The sequence below is a fragment of the Thalassophryne amazonica genome, chromosome 13 (assembly GCF_902500255.1).
Source record: "Thalassophryne amazonica chromosome 13, fThaAma1.1, whole genome shotgun sequence".
Classification (NCBI taxonomy): domain Eukaryota; kingdom Metazoa; phylum Chordata; class Actinopteri; order Batrachoidiformes; family Batrachoididae; genus Thalassophryne; species Thalassophryne amazonica.
The window spans coordinates 75,649,315-75,662,532 of NC_047115.1; the positions used below are offsets into that span (position 1 = coordinate 75,649,315).

Consider the following 13,218-nt stretch of genomic DNA (forward strand, 5'->3'; position numbering starts at 1 on the left):
ATGATCATCATCATCATCAGGCCTCATGCTCGACAAGGGGGGTGTTGTTATGCTAATCATATTCACCAATCTTCTCCACTTGGGTCGGTCCAGTGCTAGTAGCTTCGCTTCTGCTAGTGATAGGCCCAATTGGTGTAGGTCTCTGGCGACGACATCAGTCCAGGGAGTGCGGGGGGCTCCGTGGGGGTGTTTCCAGCCAGCAGATTTGGGGTCAAAGTGGAAGATAGCATGTGTTGGGTGTTCAGGGGGGAGTCTGGCCTCTCCGGGAACCATCACCTTATTGCAGTGGAGAGGTTTGTGTGTCCCTATGACCCTGAGAGCTATGTTGTCTGGAGCCCTGTGCTCCTGGTAGGGTCTCCCTTGGCAAACTGGTCTTGGGCGAGGGGCCCGATGAAGATTGGTTCAGGGCAGGCCAGCAGGCCCTAAGGGGGCAGACCCCCCCAGCTGGCTATTTGAACTAATAAATGATGAACATGATAAACTTATTTTCAGATTTCTATGTTCACCAAACATATTTTATTTTTGAGATTGGACATCTTTCAATATTTAAAAATAATTCTAATACACTGATGAAACCTTTTTCATTAAAGCATTAAACATCCTCATGACCAAAAAGGGCACTCAGAGAGCACACACCTCCTCCAAGGTCAAACAGGTCTCTGTTCACGTGGTCTCTGACATTTTCCATCTTTTATTCCTGCTCCAACCCAGAACACTGAGCTTCGATCCTCTTCACTGCCCCTTCGATCCTGGTCACTCATCTTTCATTCTGATCTGGGATCCTGAGTTGCGATCCTGATGGCTGACCTATAATCCTGAAACACTCATCTTTGATCTTGACTTTGAGCAATGCACCCTGAACAAGGAGTGAAAATGTCTGTGCAGAAGATGAGACAGAAAACACAGACTTGTGATTGTCAAACTGAAGTGATATTTTTGCGCTTTGATTAAAATCTGAATTAAATGTGCGTCACAGGATTGTGTTTGTGTGCCATCATTCTGTGCACGAGCTGCAAGTCCTTTGTCAGGTTCACTGGCTGCCTCTCATTTATATGCTGTGATAGATGTCAGTGACAAACATCTACCTCAGCATTTTTAGAACGAGAGACGTCTGGGAAGACCTCATGAAGTTATGACATCACTGAACAGAGGAGTTTGGTGGTACTGATACTTTTCCAGGAGAATGAAGGTCAAATTGTTGAAGGTCCTGGTGCTTGCTGTATGACTGTATGGTTGTGAGAGTCACACGCTAACCAGCGACTGAAGGCGATGACTGGATCATGTGTTTGGTTCTCAGTCTCTTTGGAGTGTCCTTGGGTCCAGCTGGAATTATGTTGTGTGAAAAGAATGGCTACTTCGGGAGTCACAGATGAGGAGTATCACTAGTGGGTGATTCTTTAACTACGGGCACTATTGGCCTTGTAAATGTAATTTCCACCACACCATTGCCTTACAATATAAAGCGCCTTGGGGCAACTGTTTGTTGTGATTTGGTGCTATATACATGTGCTCTGATGTTACTGTTCATCTCCATAGAAACTACCCAAACAATCTTTCATACAAACTGTTTAAAAGGACATTACAGTGTTGTGGTGGAAATTACGGCAATAGTGTGGGACAACTACATTTTGTTTAATAAAATCACAACAGTTGTATGACATTGAATACCCCAGTTATGTTTTGATTATTTTACTGATATTTTATTCAGAGATATTTTAAAACATTAGAAAAAACATTTCTTTACCATTCATTTTTATCATTGAAGATCAAAAGTCTGGGTGTGGGACAAGCACAAAACGGCAATATTTGCATATAATGATGCTGAAAAAAGGTGAAAAAGTCATCATAGACTACTAGAACAAATTTCTTAACACACTTTCATTGTAAAGATAACTATAAAAGTGTGAAATTTCCCCTTTTTTCTGTTTTTCATACAATATGATCAAAGGACATAATAAGTGCCCGTAGTCTAAGAATCACCCTAGTACTGTACGGGAACAGACAGGTCCATAAGTATTTGGACAGTTGGGTAAAGACTTTTTCCCAGTGAAAACAGGTGTTTGTCAACGATGTTTTCTGGCTGCTACAATGTTCAGCTTCAAGGTTTTATTATGTCCCTGAAGGTAAATCATGTGTAAGTAACATTTTAATGAGCTCACAGAAAATCATGCAGAAAAAGAGAAGTTAGCTAGATGACCATCACCGATTTCCATGAAACTTTCCAGAAGTGAAGAACAATCATAAAAACTTGGGCCCTTAACATTTTTTCACTCCATAAAATGTCCTTAACAACTTCAGACAATTTTTAAAATGGTCCACCTTTGCCGTCTCTACAATGAAATATATAGTAAAAAAGACGATTTTGAAAGTGAATGTTCTCAATTCTTGATGCCTGTATTTCTGTTGGCTGTGTTCCTGAATTTAGGAAATATATTTTTCTAAAAGTTTTTAGTGTCTGTAGCGTGGCATATTGCAGTGTAAATTAGCAAAGTGACCTTTCTAAGGGAATGTCAAATTCCCGACTTACTGTCTTTAATGAGCTGTCTCAGAGGGAAAGTGTTAGAAAAAGTGTTTGTGACTCCTCATACTGGGTGCCAGTGACCTTCAAAAACCACTGTTTGTTCTGTGGCACATTTCCTTATATTTCTGTAACTGACACTTTTTTGAATCCTACATCATGCAGCAGATAAGAGAATATTTAGAGTGGAATCCTGGAAATGGTGATACAAACATCAAATGTGGCACAAATATTCCTTAGACGTTAACTGTTTTAGCCGATTAGCCACCTGAATTTTCAATAGGCAGCCAGGTAGGGGTCAACTGAAGAATTACACAGGGGTCAAACTTTTAAAATGCTCCAATCATGTTGAAAACTTGATTTGTATGATCATAACGATTCCAAAAATGTATAGTTTGGACTCTATGACTGAATTCCATGGCGTTATGGGGTAAAAACAGCAAAAAAAAAAAAAAAAAAGTGACAAAGGTCAGTTTCAGTTTGTACAGGGGTCAAAAGTTAAAATTGCTCCAATTTTGGTAAAAAAAATGATGCAAATTATTGGTTGAGTTAACAGCATTTTAAAAAGGAATAGTTTGCACCTTCTGTTATGCTTAGTTATGTCATACGTCATAGAATCTCAACCTTGTTTGACCTTTACTTTGGAGACCAAACATTCAACACAGTCAAAACTATTTCATTTATTTATCCTATGAACTCACATCAACTTCTTCTGCATTTAGAATGCTCGAGTTGATAACCTCACAGGATACAAAGATACTTAAAACCGCATGTTAGCAATTAACTTTATTTTAACAATGTGTTTATTAATTGATGTAGTCACAAACTAAATTGAATCATTTCAGGCGCTAAAATACAAGGTCTGTTAGAAATGTATCCAACCTTATTATTTTTTTCAAAAACCATATGGATTTGAATCACGTGTGATTACATCAGACATGCTTGAACCCTCGTGGGCATGCAAGACTTTTTTCATGCCTGTCGGTTACGTCATTCGCCTGTGGGCAGTCTTTGAGTGAGGAGTCGCCCACCCTCTCGTCGATTTTTCATTGTTTAGGAATGGCTCAGAGACTGTTGCTTTGTTTGATAAAAAAATTTTCAAAAACTGTAAGGCACAACTGAGTGGACACCATTCGATAAATTCAGCTGGTTTTCAATAAAAATTTTAACGGCTGATGAGAGATTTTGGTCTGGTAATGTCGCCGTAAGGACGGCCCACGGCGCCTGATGGCGATCTGCGCTTTGAGGCAGCGGCGTCTCGCCGTTTCAAGTTGAAAACTTCCACATTTCAGGCTCTGTTGACCCAGGAAGTCGTCAGAGAACAGAGAACTTTCAGAAGAAGTCGGCATGAGGAGTTTATTCGGACATTCCATTGTTAACGGACATTTTGTAATGAAAGAACGTGCGGGCAGAGTCGCATTTCGGGCCGGACCTGACCGCGGGGGGTCGCGACAGGAAAAACACCTCCGTTGGAAACCTTAATGGGCAACTTGGAACATGCCCAAGCTGTTAAACAATTTCTCAGTTACTCACTTGTTGAAAGCCATCAAAAGCCGCCTGAATTTTACAAATGGTTTTCAACACGGAGGTGTTTTTCCTGTCGCGGCGCACACAGATTTGCCGAGTCGTCACGGAAACGACTCTGCGAATTTGCGTGCACGTCTTTCATTACAAAATGTCCTTAAACAGTGGAATGTCCGCATAAAGTCTTCATGCCGGCCTCTTCTGAATCTTCTCTGTTCTCTCACGACGTCCTGGGTGAATTAAGCCTTAAATTAGGATGTTTTCAGTTCGAAACAGGCAGATGACGGCGCCTGGAAGCGCTGCGTGATGTCAGCCGTTAAACTTTTCACCGAAAACCAGCTAAATTTCTCGAATAGTGTCCACTCGGATATTCCTCACAGGTCCAGAAAAAATTTTGATAAAGCAACGCGCACCGTCTCGAGCAGCGTGTGAAACAAAGGAATTCAGCCGAGAGGGCGGGACCACATCTCACTCAAGGCCTGCCCACAGGGAAATGACGTCACCGACACGCGTGAAAAAACTCACGCATGCGCACGAGGGTTCAAGCATGATTGGTGTAATCGCACGTCATTCAAATCCATATAGTTAAAAAAAATAATAAAAGTATCGGTTTCTTATCTACTACACCTCGTATATGGGAAAAAATTGCAAAATTTGAGAATGACCTTGACCTCTAATCACCAAAATAATCATAGAAATTAATTCTGCGTACTGGAAAACATATCTTATTTGCTGAAATAAACAGAATATTGACTGATTTATGAAAAATTTCAAATTTCCCGCTCATCCAGATTTGGCCCTGAAAGTGCTCACCAATGGGATTCACTAAGCATCAATTACAGAAATATAAGGAAATATGCCGCAGAATGAACAGTGGTTTTTGAAGGTCACTGGCACCCTGTATGAGGAATCACACTCACTTTTTCTGTCTACCCGTCGAGAATTGATGTGTCAAATTTGGCCATTTTTACTATATTTTAATGTAACACAATCTGAGGCCATTTTGACATCAAATTTTGAACTGACCAAACTTCAAGTAAAATTTTGCCTGATGTAAAAACTAACTTTGTCGTTCCTAATCCATCTACTTGAAGGGTATATGGTGAAAATTTCAGCAAAATTGGAGTCGGTCATCCAGCCACTCCGACATGATTTTCTCTGAGACAGCTCGTTAAATACACACACATCCATCCAACTGGAAAACATCTTAAAACAAAATAAAACTTACATAAGAGGTCATTAAAAAAAGAAAATCAATGACTGGATGGACTGGGTGTTGGGTATGGTTGCGGAAACCAGCGACGTAGGTGCTTTTGTTGTCGAGGAAAGGTTTACTGACCTTCACAGATGATGCTGTGATCTTTGAGGAATCAATGGTTACTCTGACTGCAGCACTTGAGAAGCCGAGTGAGGAATCAGAGTGTCTGTTTTCATCCAGGATGTCTCTGTACATTGCTAGTCTCCCAGTTCCTGCTGCTGAAAGACATCCCCACAGCATGATGCTGCCACCACCATGCTTCTCTGCAGGGATGGTGCCTGGTTTCCTCCAAACATGATGGCTGACTTTCACACCAAGAGTTCAATCTTTGTCTCATCAGACAATTTTGTGTCTTACGGTCTGAGAGTTCTTCAGGTGCCTTTTGGCAAACTCCAGGAATTGGAGCCACTTAACTTTTGACCCCTGTACAAACTGAAATTGACCTTTGTCACCATTCTTGCTGTTTTTACCCCATATCTCCATAACATTCAGTCATAGATAGTCCAAACTATACTTTTTTGGAATCTTGATGATCAGACAAGTAACGTGATGTAGTTTTCAATTTGACTGGAGCGTTTTTAAATTTCGACCCTTGGGCAAATTTTCAATTGACCCCTACCTGGCTGCCTCTTGAATATTCACGTGGCCAGTCGCTTTTTTTCCCAAAAGTATACTAAGGTGTATTTGTGCTGAATTTGATGCTTGTATCACCATTTGAAGGATTGTTTTAGTTGTCTGCTGCACTAATAAGCCCACAGAGCATGAACCAGCTGCTGTCTGTGAGCTTAAATATGTGTATATAAGGCAAACCGAATTAAAGGAGAAATGCTGCTTTTAACAACCTGGACCTCATTTCTGGCATAAAATACAGTCGTTTATTCACCAATATAAGTTTAGTGTCATTAGAAGTCCATGGTTCAAACAACATGTTCAGTTCAAATCTGAGGAAAACATTTTTCTTCTTCTACTAAAGTGGATTAGAACTTTTTGTGGTACACAGCACCAGTTACTGGACAGGAGGAACCAAGCAGTCGATGTGACTAACTGATTTCAAAATGCAGGTCTTTCAACCAGATGTGTGGTGCCGTGACATTTTAATCATCTGTGTCCAATCAGATTTCAGGGGAGACCAGTGCAACCCTGGCCTCCGCTCTAGCGCCACCCATGCCAGGAAGTGCTCAACATTTGACATTTCCTGTTTCACTGTGGATTCAAAATTTGGCACTTCCTGTTTCAGTGTGAACTTGCCACTGAGTTCCCATGAGATTCCATGGGATCTTGTCTGTCCAGGAACTGTCAATCCAGGAAGTGTTTGACACTTCCTGTTTCACTGTGGATTCAAAATTTGGCACTTCCTGTTTGGGACACAATGTACCATGAGCGAGTGTCGCGCTGCTGCGCAGCGCTTCTTTCTCTGACGTACTGGTTTTTAGGGGAAAACATTGACTGCAAAGAAACATTTTATTTTGTGAAGATAATTTATTATTGTGACAATATATAAAAAAAATCCAAACACAAAGTGCACGTGCATAATGTTTGTTTGCTGACTGTCAGCGTCAGGATGTTCTCTCACTTCCAACCTGCACAAAAAAGGAAGGAAAAAAAAACACAGACTTTCTACATGATGTCAGCTGCTAAAAACAAGAGTCATGTGTGAGTGTCGTCAACATACAACATGTGTGATCTGAGTGTTTCTCACCTTCCTGACGGCCAACCCGTGACCCAGACGGTAGAACACATGTCTTTCCTGGACAGTCAGAGAATCCCACTGCAGACAGACAACAAACAGCACACCATCAGTTAACACGCTCACTGACACAACGACAAGATTGTGCACGTGCAGGAGCGTGCACACTCACCATCTGCTCCATCTTTTTGTGGTGGTCGTTTTGGAAGGAGTCTTGCTCGGGTGCACGGCTGCGCTGTTCCTCCCAAAACGCACAGAAGCTTTTCGTGGGGATCCTGACTGAGATCTGAACAGTGTGGCAGTCTTCGTCATCGTCATCTTTCCTCTTTGTCTCTTCTGTCTGCTTCCTTTTCTTACGTCGTTTCTTTGGTTCTGCAACACAAACAACAAGAACATCAACAATCTCACATCATTTCACTATTTTATTAAAACTGCATTTATTAATTTAAATATGAAAACACTTTAATCTGAAAAGGCTGCTGTGTTTCTTTAAAGTCTTTTGGGGAAATCTTCTCACCTTCAGTCCGGGTCTGGCCGTCTGCCTTTCTCTTTGTGGACTGCAAAAAAAAAAAACAAAATAAAAAAGACACTTGAGACTTTCTACATGGATGAACTGATAAAAACACATCTGACATTTATCACTGACAACATGTTCGATCTGTTTACTCACAGTGGGCATCCAGTCTGGGTGGAGCTCATAATGTCGCTCGCTCAACTCTTTCTGCTGTCTGCGATATTTTTCTTTTTCGATTTCAGAAAGTGATTTCCACTGCAAACAGACGAAAACACACCGTTAGTCAACACTGACACAACGACAAGATTGTGCACGTGCAGGAGTGTGCACACAACACTCACCATCTGTCCCAGAATTTTGTTGATGGCGGCACAGTCGGTGATATTATTCTGTGCCGCCACAAGGGGGCGCTGCTCCTGGCGAAACAGCATAAATGAGTTTGGCGGTTTTTTTATGTGAGGTCTGGGTGGGGAAGGAGTGCGGGGACGGACTGGTGGAGGAGCGTCGGTGATGGTGGGGATGAAGGATGGTGGCAGAGGAGGATTGGGAGGAGGGGCCTCACAGGTGGGAGGAGTGTCAGTGATGGTGGGGATGAAGGATGGTGGCAGAGGAGGATTGGGAGGAGGGGCCTCGCAGGTGGGAGGAGCATCGGTGTAGGGAGGGACCACTGGAGGAACGCTGTAGGTGGGAAGGAGAGGAGAGTCTGGAGGGACTTCCAGAGGCCCATCTGTGTCCTCAGGACAGACAAAGTCCGGGATGAAGGAATCATACAAATCCTGGAGAAACAAGCAAACACAACCAGTTATGACAAAATGTCCTCTGTCCATGTTTGTCCTAAATCTGCCTCTCCTTTAATTAAAACTGTTCATTACAACAGCTGCTTCTTTCATTTACAAAATAAAGTATCATTAGGAGCTGTGACACTCTGGCCTCCTGTCCAGGGTGAAGCCCACCTCACGCCCTGTGACTGCTGGGATAGGCTCCAGCCCCCTGTGACCCTTAATTGGGCAGCGCAGTCTCTTTTGAGGGCCGGCGCTAAGGGGTTAAAATATGACACATATGATGTAATAATCCTACATCCTGGGACAGCCCTCTCTGTGTTTGTGGGCAAATTACACAGCAAACAAAGTGAAAATACAAAGAAAAAGTGACGATGTGGTGGAAAGTGGACATGTTTTGTGGTTTGTTTATGACCCGGAGCTCAAATGTGTCGAGGCGGTTGTACATGTGAGAGAACGCAACTACTCTGGTTAGCTCTGTAGGCTAACACCTACCGACACGACCTCTCCATGTGTCTCGTCTTCCCTTGGAACCGAAAAAAACCTGCACTTTTTGCGACTACTTCGTTGACTGCAGCCAAAAACAAAACAGTACACATTTACCCGTGTGAAGTTATGCTGTGTTTGTATTGTGCAATGGGAGGCTGTCCCCATAAGTGGTCAAATCCCACGATATCACACAGGGGTTCAAACGAGACTGTGCTGCCCTATTGGAGTGAGCGGTTGAAGATGAGTGAGTGAATATCATTAGGAGTACTGAGAAGTATTTGTACTCATAAGTTTTTTTCTCCTGTGGCTGATCTTCTGTCAAACCTACATTCATGTTTTATGTGTCACTGAAATAATTGTTTTTATGTGTTGCTTTCGATTAAACTGAAGACAAATTTCCTGCTTTTATGACATTTTAAAGTGCTGCTTCATTTGAAAGAATAAACCTTCATGAATGATGTAATAAGGTAACACTCCTGCTGACAGCGCATTCTGTCCAGCCTCACCTGTGCCTCCTCAGGAGGTGCAGGAGGAGAAGATTCCTGGTCCAGATATCTCTGGAACCAGTCCTCCAACGTGGTGTCAACATAAGGGTCCTCTAATACTGAATTCTTCATGAATTCAGCCTCTTCCTTCATTTGAATGAATCCAAGGAGAATGTCGTCCAACATGTTTGCTGTAACATGGAGAAATTAAAAATAATAATCACTAAATTAATAGAAAGTTACAAAGTGCTTTACACGATAAAAGCATCAAACAGAAAGATTAGAAATCAAAACAATTGTTTCCACAATTGATGTTTCTAAATATAACAGCACTGAGAATCACCGTCTGGTGTTACTGGCAGCAAAGTTAAATAAGATCATGTCTCCAACAACACTTCAAGTAAAAGTTTGAAAACCAAAATCCTGTGGAAGACTTTTACTGTGAAAGTTACAGCGTCATTGTTCAATAACACTGAGTCTAACTTGACAGCACCAAGAAGACGTTAGCTAAAATCTTGTTTTTTTTTTTTTGTGGTGGGGTGGTGCTAAAAATCCGTTCTTTTACTAAAAACGACCAGCAGTGACAATCTGAAGCTTGTCTCAAGTTTCATTAAGTAGTTCAGCTTAAAGAAAGCTTAACTTATTGTGGGTGAAACATTGAAATAAACTGTTCAGGGTCAGGTTCACTCAGTTTACTGTTTGAAATATTCTAAATGTTCTGTTTAATTAACATCTCAGTGCCTCCAAATAATCTGTATACTATGAATTATTTTGGACAGTTTTTACAAACAAACCCACAATTTACACAAAATATACTCTGATATTAACAGTAATATGTATATATATATATATTTTAAAACACTGTTAAATGTAAAGAATCTCACCTATGTGGTTTGTAAACAAGTTAAAATTTCTGCTCCTGTTTTTCTGTCTTCTCTCCTTGGGGTGATGGCAGAACTGATTCCACAGTTAATGAAAGCGTCAGTTAAATAGTCGAGAGATGACGTTGGAACGTTAAGCCCCGCCCAGTTCGTGGTGGGCGGGGCTTCATGTTTCAAAGATGGCAAATAAACATTAGTTACCATAGTAACAATCACTGATCTGTTTATGTTTTACTGTGTGGCTCATTGGCCCCCAGTCTCCATACAATCCACTGAAGTAAACTGGCGGCCATCTTGCCACTCCCAACTTATGCAGACGGCACATAGACAGTTTATTAGAACGTCAACAATTTCAAGTAATAGCTGAGCTTATTCTCTCATTTACTTATTTTTGTTCTTCAGATAATGTAAGATTGATTCCTCCTAATCTATGTCTGCCATGATTAGCTATTTGATTTAATTTCTTTCTTTTATTACTTTGACACTTTCTTCCCTTCTATTCTCAATTACTCATATCTCACAGGAACAAATACTCAATTCTAAAAATTATCATTCCGCAAGCATCACTCTCTCTATATATATGTATGTAGTTCATCCAACACAAAACACATGTGGCTACACATGTTGTGTTAATAAGCCACTTATTATTATTATCTTTGCCTATATGCTGGAATAAGGGATAGAACTCTTCAAATTGTTGTTCATTACCCATTTCAATCATACTCCGTTGGGGTTTTTCATAATTATTGTATGGCCTTGCCTTGCAATGTGGAGCGCCTTGGGGCAACTGTTTGTTGTGATTTGGCGCTATATAAGAAAAAAGTTGATTGATTGATACTCACAGGTGAAATGTTTGTCCACAGCCTTTGATCAGGCAATTTGCGCAGGTTATACGTGCACACGAAGGTATTTTTTTTAAACAAAATTACAAAGAATAAAGTTGCCTGCGCCTAATTAAAGATCAATAGAAAAGAGCGATCAGTAGCGGAACATCGGAGTGGTAATATGGGGCCGGTTTGCTTCAAAAATATTGGCCAATGAGCTATCCAGTATTATTTAGAGATCAGTGGTCACAAAAAATCATTTTTGAGACAAATTTAAATTAACGAGTGTCAGTTTAAATGGGTAAAAAAATAAAAGATGAACCAGTTTAACTTTTATGATTGTAACATATTTGAAATAAAGAGAAAATTTGTCAATGTTCAATTGACTCCCTTAGTTGTGATTGGTTTTTGAAAGGAACACAAAGGTTTAATGGTATATTTAGAAAATTCATGAAAATATTAAAACCAGAAGAGCATTCAGACAGCACATACCTCAGCCTGATAATAACCAACTTTTTCTCTGTTTTTATAAATCAGCCTTTATGATGAGCAGATTAATCTGATGTCCTAATTTGTTTTAACAAAGAAACCCACAAATTACACAAAATACACACTACAGTACATCAACTTCATTATGATTTTGCAGTAGTATTTTGTCTGTATATTTTATTTTGAAACATTGTTAAATGTAAAGAGTGTCACCTCAGTGGAGTGTTCACAGTTTTAAATTTATACTCTTGTGTTTCTGACTTCTCTCTTTGAGGTTTGTGGCAGAAATGATTCCAGAATTCATGAGAGCTTAAATTAATATGATGTTTATGTATTAAGCCCCACACACATTATGGTCATGAGGTGGACATCACAGCTTCATGTTACAAAGAGGGTATCACAACATCTTAGTCATAAAAGATAATTTTTGATAAAATAAATTCAGTTCTAGTGGAGCAAATAAAAACATGAAACTGTTATTTGTAATAAAAGAGAGAAAAGTTTAAATGACTCATTTAGTTCTATTTGATTCATGAAGAGAACAAAAAAGATTCATAATCCATATACCAGAAAATAAACCAACTTTTATTCCATTTTTTGTGTCTGTATTCTGGTTTCAGTGTTTTTACAACTGCAATTCCAATGAAGTTGGGATGTTGTGTAAAATGTAAATAAAAACAGAATACAATGATGTGCAAATCCTCTTCGACCTATATTCAATTGAATACACCACAAAGACAAGATATTTAATGTTAAAACTGATAAACTTTATTGTTTTTGTGCAAATATTTGCTTATTTTGAAATGGATGCCTGCAACTTGTTTCAAAAAAGCTGGGACAGTGGTATGTTTACTACTGTTACATCACCTTTCCTTCTAACAACACTCAATAAGCGTTTGGGAACTAAGGACACTAATTGTTGAAGCTTTGTCGGTAGAATTATTTCCCATTCTTCCTTGATGTACTACTTCAGTTGTTCAACAGTCCGGGTCTCTGTTGTCGTATTTTGCGCTTCATAATGCGCCACACATTTTCAATGGGCGACAGGTCTGGACTGCAGGCAGGCCAGTCTAGTGCCACACTGTGGCATTGTCTTGCTGGAATAAGCAGGGACGTCCCTGAAAAAGACATTGCTTGGATGGCAGCATGTTGCTCCAAAATGTGGATTTAACTTTCAGCATTGATCAATCAACTTCAATCAATCAACTTTTTTCTTATATAGCGCCAAATCACAACAAACAGTTGCCCCAAGGCGCTCCACATTGCAAGGCAAGGCCATACAATAATTATGAAAAACCCCAACGGTCAAAACGACCCCCTATGAGCAAGCACTTGGCCACAGTGGGAAGGAAAAACTCCCTTTTAACAGGAAGAAACCTCCAGCAGAACCAGGCTCAGGGAGGGGCAGTCTTCTGCTGAGACTGGTTGGGGCTGAGGGAAAGAACCAGGAAAAAGAGATCGATCACTAATGATTAAATGCAGAGTGATGCATACGGAGCAAAAAGAGAAAGAAACAGTGCATCATGGGAACCCCCCCACAGTCTACGTCTAAAGCAACATAACCAAGGGATGGTCCAGGGTCACCCGATCCAGCCCTAACTATAAGCCTTAGCGAAAAGGAAAGTTTTAAGCCTAATCTTAAAAGTAGAGAGGGTATCTGTCTCCCTGATCTGAATTGGGAGCTGGTTCCACAGGAGAGGAGCCTGAAAGCTGAAGGCTCTGCCTCCCATTCTACTCTTACAAACCCTAGGAACTACAAGTAAGCCCGCA

At 40.6% G+C, this 13,218-nt stretch overlaps 2 protein-coding genes across 2 annotated transcripts in view; both read right to left on the reverse strand.

Annotated features, from left to right (window-relative positions):
- Positions 1-7,666, reverse strand: part of LOC117522980 (RNA-binding protein 26-like) — a 29,712-nt gene extending 22,046 nt beyond the window's left edge. Inside the window, exons 1-5 of the mRNA XM_034184398.1 lie at positions 7,658-7,666; positions 7,505-7,544; positions 7,160-7,359; positions 7,000-7,068; positions 6,874-6,880 (exon numbers count right to left, since the gene is read on the reverse strand). Coding sequence (XP_034040289.1) covers positions 6,874-6,880; positions 7,000-7,068; positions 7,160-7,359; positions 7,505-7,544; positions 7,658-7,666 — 325 coding nt within the window. The remainder of the gene's footprint in view (positions 1-6,873; positions 6,881-6,999; positions 7,069-7,159; positions 7,360-7,504; positions 7,545-7,657) is intronic.
- Positions 7,664-11,799, reverse strand: LOC117523795 (pistil-specific extensin-like protein). The gene is made up of 3 exons (XM_034185407.1): positions 11,794-11,799; positions 9,276-9,365; positions 7,664-8,277 (listed from the first exon to the last, which is right to left on the reverse strand). Exons 1-3 carry the CDS (start codon positions 11,797-11,799, stop codon positions 7,699-7,701), a joined length of 675 nt encoding a protein of 224 aa, XP_034041298.1. The 3' UTR covers positions 7,664-7,698.
- Positions 11,800-13,218: the final 1,419 nt, after the last annotated feature.

Coding starts and splice junctions, on each gene's coding strand:
- LOC117523795 (XM_034185407.1), bottom strand. Junction 8,278..9,275: donor CACCTCCTGAGGAGGCACAG/GTGAGGCTGGAC, acceptor TTGTTTCTCCAG/GATTTGTATGATTCCTTCAT.